Source organism: Aotus nancymaae, unplaced genomic scaffold, assembly GCF_030222135.1.
Source record: "Aotus nancymaae isolate 86718 unplaced genomic scaffold, 86718_ANA_hifiasm-v0.15.2.pri h1tg000004l, whole genome shotgun sequence".
Classification (NCBI taxonomy): domain Eukaryota; kingdom Metazoa; phylum Chordata; class Mammalia; order Primates; family Aotidae; genus Aotus; species Aotus nancymaae.
The window spans coordinates 4135145-4141199 of record NW_026988415.1 but is presented as its reverse complement, the minus strand read 5'-3'; the positions used below and the strand labels follow the sequence as shown (position 1 = coordinate 4141199).

The window sequence follows — 6055 nt, the reverse complement described above, 5'->3', positions numbered from 1 at the left end:
AGAAAATTTCCCTGCCTTTGATTAAAAGTATCATCTTTTAATGGTAACATGTGTGATTATTTTTCCTAATCACTTTAATAGTGTTTTCATTGTCAAAGATGTAAAAACTTAGATAAGAACAAAGAAGAAAATTAAAATCACCTATAATTTTACCACTCAGAGATATGTAATAAAATTTTGGCATTCAGGTGTATATATTTATAGTCAATGTAATGTATACATATATATACAACAGAGCATGAGTTTACAACCTATGTAGTCAAACAGAGCCCCGTGTTTAGAAGGGCACTTGGTTTAATGCACTGCTGTTACCTTCTTGAAATTCTTAGTAAGTTTTGAGTAGGGGAGTCTCACATTTTCATTTTGCACTCTGCTTCACAAGTTATGTAGCTGGTCTGGCACTCACAGTAGAGTTTTTTAAAAATTTGGAATGATGTTTGGAATTAGACTTGGAACATATATTGTTTAGTTACCCGATTTTGCACATAACAAATTGTGTCCACTTTCCCATGTCATCAAATATTTTTATCCCATTATTTGCATGACTGCGTGGTGTTTTCTATTGTACAGTCTATTAAGTCCCAATATTCAGTTTTTAGTTTTGACACTACTATTGGCTTCAGTTTATAATAGTCTGAAAATAAATAATTTCAGAACATTTAAAATATGCTAGGAAGGTTGTTATGTAAAATTCATTGGTACACTATGAATTCTCAAAAATGCTGTCTTTCAAGCCACATCAGAAGTCCACTTTACCTATTGGAAGGCATTACCTTTCTATGTCAGTAAAATTCTTAGACTAGGACTATGAAATGATGTGTTAGGAGATCTTACTTCCATTAACCCATGTAGGTAAGATTTTGCTTGCCTTTCCCAAGCACATTATAACTGAGGGAGAAGTAAAGAATTTATAAGTGACTTAGCAGTTATGCCTAACCTGAAGCACTCTATAAGGTAACTTGAGCAATCATTTATTCTGAGTAGAAAATCCTAAACTTGGTAATAAATTGGATCATATAACTATGTTAACAAATAGTTAAAAAGGATGAGAAATCTTTTTTTCCAATATCTGAGCAGTATGAAATGATAAGAGCACTTGGCAAATGAATCCAATAAAAAATTCCCTAATTGCAGAAAAAGGAGTTCGAAAATGATTTTGCAAATCAAAGGGAGCATTTGGGATTAGCTTTCAAAATGAAGACTAGAGACCTACATCTTTATTACAGCAAGAATGGTGAGCCAAGCAAGCTTAAAAAGTGGTCACGTGAAAGAGTAAAAAGAATAGAATCTTGATTATAGTAAATTTAAATTTGGCCTGACTAGAAATGGTAAGTTTTGCAGAAAGGCAACGGAAATTGCACTGGAACTTGGCGTAGCTCTCAGAAAGTAGACTAGATGAATAATAACAGCCAATTTCATGGCTTTGAAAGCTCAAAGAATCATCAAATATACATGCATAGTTCCTTTAAAAAGCCATGCTTTCTATCCAGCTTTGATTTTTGAGAATCTCTTTACAGATTCAGTTAAGTAAGTTATATTTATTTATTGCAAATGTGATTAATTTTCAGTAATCTGCCCTCGTGTCCATTCAGGATTCTTACTACTCTGAAGCCAATAATAGCATCAAGTACCCAAAACTGTGAACGATTGAGGTTTCATAGGACCTCATTTAATGGTATATGTCTAACAATTTCACCAACATACAAAGATAATGCCTTTCTTACCACTCAGAATGAGTAGGTAAAGTGGACCCTTGATGCAGTTTACAAGTTATAGCATTTTTAAGAATTTTTAATATGAGAATTAATTTTACATATCTAACTGCTAAGAGTGAATTTTAAATACAAAACTATATATTGCATGTATTTAAAAGCAATTTTAACTGATGCATAATATTTGTACATATTAGTGAGGGTACATGTAATATTTTGTTACATGCATAGCAGCTTTTCATATGCCTCTTTGCCATTTGTATATTTTCTGTTGAGAAATATCTATTTATATCTTTTATTTATTGTTTAATTATTAGATTTTTTTCCTATAGAATTGTTTGTGCTTCTTACATATTCTTATAATTAATCCCTTTCCAGGTGGGTAGTTTGCAAACATTTTCTTTCATTCATTGAGTTGTCTCTTCACTTTGCTAATTCTTTCCTTTGCTATGTAGAGACTTTTCAGCTTGATATGATCCCATGTGGCTACTTTTGCTTTGGATGCCTGTGCTTGTGCAATACTACTCTGGGAATTTTTGCCCAGATCAATGTCCTGGAGATTTTCCCCAAAGTTTTCTTGTAGTTGTTTCATACTCTCAGGTCTTAGATTTAAGTCTTTAATTCATTTTGGTTTATGTATTTGTTGAGACATAGAGGTCTAGTTTCATTCTTCACCATATGAATATTCAGTTTTGCCAGAACCATTGATTGAAGAGACTGATTTTTTTTACCAGTGTGTGTTCTTGTCCTGTTTCTTAAAAATAAGTTCGCTGTAGCTGTGTGGATTTGTTTCTGGATTCTCTATTCTGTTATATTGGTCTATGTGTATGTTTTTATGCCAGTATCATACCATTTTGGTTACTACAGTTCTGTAGTATAATTGGAAGTCAGGTAATGTGATTCCTCCAGTTTTCTTCTTTTTTCTTAGGATAACTTTGGGTATTCTGGGTCTCTTATGGTTCCATATACATTATTATTTTTTTTTTTAGAAACTGATGTTTATTTTCTGTCAATCTTATTTCCATATTGCTTAAGAGCCCATGCAAGAACATCTTAAGACCATTCAATGGTTATTCCTACCCTTTTAGTGGCCTGAGCAGTGGGAGCTGCAGACCAGTCTTCCGTGGCAGGCTGAGTGCTCCAGTCTTTAGTAGGGAACTGCTGAACAGGCACAGAGGGCGCCTGCATGCCTTCAGACCAGTCTGCAACCTCAGGCTGAGTAGCAGTGAACTCTGGAGCTGGAGCAGTCCATTCACCCTGAAGTTCTTCCTTGGTCACAGCCTTTTCAGCAGCAGCCTGCTCTTCTTTTTCAATCTCTTCAAGATCTCTGTAGAAGTAGAGATCAGTCATGACCTTCCACAGGTGTTCACAGGAAATGGTGCCACACATGTGCAGAACTTCCCGAGCCAGCATCAACCACACCAAACCCACGGAGTGAGCTCCCTTGCTGTTGCATGGGATGGCAAGATCCACATAGCACAAAGGAGAGTCTGTGTTACACAGAGCGATGGGGGGCAGGTTAACATAAGATGCCGCCATGAGAGGCTGGTGGTCCTCTCTGAGGTCAGTAACCAGAAGAAACTGTGGCTCCCAGAAGGCTGCCTGGATGTGGTTAGTGAAGGTTCCAGGAGTGAAGCGGCCAGCAATTGGAGTGGCTCCAGTGGCAGCAGCAAACTTCAGCACGGCCCTCTGGCCAGTATTCCTGGAGGATATAACACTGACATCAGCAGGGTTTTCAATAGCAACAATGGCACGAGCTGCCAGCAGGAGCCTCTCCCAGGTCCTCTTCAGATTTAGGATGTAGATGCCATCACTTTTCCTTTTATAGATGTACTGTTCCATCTGGAAGTCAAGGTTGGTGCCACCTAAGTGGGTTCCTGCTGCAAGGAACTTAAGGACATCCTTCTCCTTCATTTGCAGGACATCAAGGGCTCCAGACATTGTGAAAGTTTCCTTTTAAGTTACAGTAGGAATCCAGAAAACCATGTGGACCCCTCCGTGGGTAGCGTGGAAAGGCCCGTATACATTTTAAGATAGTTTTTTGTATTTCTGTGAAAAATGTCATTGGTATTTTGATAGGAATTGCCCTACATCCATAGATTAATTTGAGTAGTATAGACATTTTGGTATTGATTCTTCTAATTGATGAACATGGAATATCTTTCCTTTTTTGGTTCCCTCTTCAATTTCATTGGTCAGAGTTTTATACTTTTTATTATAGAATTCTTTCATTTATTTGGTCAATTCCTAGGTATTTAATTCTATGTGTAGCTATTTTAAATGGGATTACTTTATAATTTCCTCTTCAGTTTATTCACTGTTGACATATAGAAATGCTACTAATATTTGTATGTTGATTTTTGTATCCTGCAATTTTTCAGGATTTGTGTATCAATTTGAATATTTTTTGGTGAGTCTTTAGGTTTATCCAAATATGAGATCATATCATCTGCAAACAATGATAATTAACACTTCTTTTTTGCCCATTTGGGTAACCTTTATATTTTTCTCTTATCTGATTACTCTAAGGCTTCCAGTACTACGTTGAATAACAGTGGTGAAAGGGGGCATCCAGATCTTAGAGGAAAGGCTTTCTATTTTTATTCATTTAGTATAGTGCTAGTTGCGGGTCAGTCATATAAGGCTTTTATTATGTTGAGATATGTTCTTTCTATTCCCAGTTTTTTGGTGTTTATATCATGAAGGGATGTTGAATTGTATCAAATGCTTTTTCAGCATCAGTTGAAGCGATCATATTGATTTTGCCCTTTATTCTGTTGTTGCAATGTGTCACGTTGATTGATTTGCATATATTGAACCATCCTTAAATTCCAAGGATAAATTCCACTTGGTCCTGATGAATGATAATTTAATGTACTGTTGAATTTGGTTTGCTTGTATTTTGGTTCACAATTTTGCATCAATATTCAATGGTTATATTGGCCTGTAGTTTTCTTTTTTTGATGCGTGTTTGTCTACTTTTAGTATCAGGGTAATATTGGGCTCTTTCAATGATTTTGAAAGCATTCCCTTCTCTACTTTTTTGGAATATGTTTAGTAGGAACACTACTAGCTCTTTTTAAGTGTTCGGTAGAATTCAGTAGTAAAGACATCAGTTCTTGGGGGTTTCTTAACAGGGAAACTTTTTTATGATGGTTTTGATCTTTTACTTGTTATTGATCAGTTTACGTTTTGGATTTCTTTTTGGTTCAATCTTGGTAAGTTATATAAGTCTAAGAATTTGTCCACTTTTTCTAGATTTTCCAAGTCATTGGTATATAGTTGCTCATAGTAGCCAGTAATTATCCTTTGACTTTATGCAGTATCAACTGTAATGTGTCTTTTTTCATATCTGATTTTATTTTGATTTTCTTTCTTTATGTCTTAATGTCACTAAAAATTTGTCAATTTTGTTTAATTTTTAAACAAAACAACTTTTCATTCTTTGACCTTTTGTACTGTTTTGTCATTTCAAATTCATTTATTTCTGCTCTGATCTTTGTATTTCTTCTGCTAATTCCAAGTTTGATTAGCTCTTGTTTTTTATATTCTTTTATTATTAAGTTATTTGAAGTTTTTCCACTTTTTTTATGTAGCCACTTGTAGCTGTAAATTTTCCTCTTAGTACCGTTTTTATTGTATCCCATAGGTTTTGGAATGTTGTGTTTTCATTTTCATTTGTCTCAGAAATATTTTTAATTCCCTTTTTCATTTATTCTCTGGTCATTCAGGAGCATATTGTTAAATTTACATGTATTTGCATAGATTTCACAATTTCTAGTTTTACTCCTTTGTGGGTAGAGAAAATACTTGATATTATTTCAATTTTATTGAATGCGTTAAGACTTCTTTGTGATCTAGCATATGGTCTATCCTTGAGAATGATCATTGAGCAGAGGAAAATAATGTGTGTTCTACCGCAATTGAATGAAATGATTCGTAAATATCTATTAGATCAATTTGTTCTCTAGTGTAGATTAAGCCCTATGTTTCTTTGTTGATTTTCTGTCTCAAAGGTCTGTCCAGTGTTGACAGCGGAGTGTTGACATCTCCAGCTATTGTTATAATGGAGCCTATCTCTGTCTTTTGCTCTAATAATATATGTTTTATTTATCTGGGTGTTCCTATGATAGGAGCCCCAAGTCTTGGCAGCTTTAATGTGGTGGTTAACCTGCAGGTGCATAGAAATCAAGAATTGAAGTTTGCAAACTTCTGCCTAGATTTCAGAGGATATATGGAAACACCTGGATATCCAGGCAAAGGTTGGCTGGAGAGGCAGGGCCCTCATGGAGAACCCCTGCCAGGGCAGTGCAGAAGGGAAATGTGGGGTCAGAGTCCCCACA

The 6055-nt window shown here is 35.3% G+C and overlaps 1 protein-coding gene across 1 annotated transcript; it reads right to left on the bottom strand.

Annotated features, from left to right (window-relative positions):
• Positions 1–2765: 2765 nt before the first annotated feature.
• Positions 2766–3653, bottom strand: LOC105727297 (small ribosomal subunit protein uS2B-like). The gene has a single exon (XM_012467089.2). It carries the CDS (start codon positions 3651–3653, stop codon positions 2766–2768), a length of 888 nt encoding a protein of 295 aa, XP_012322512.2.
• Between the last annotated feature and the right edge of the window lie 2402 nt (positions 3654–6055).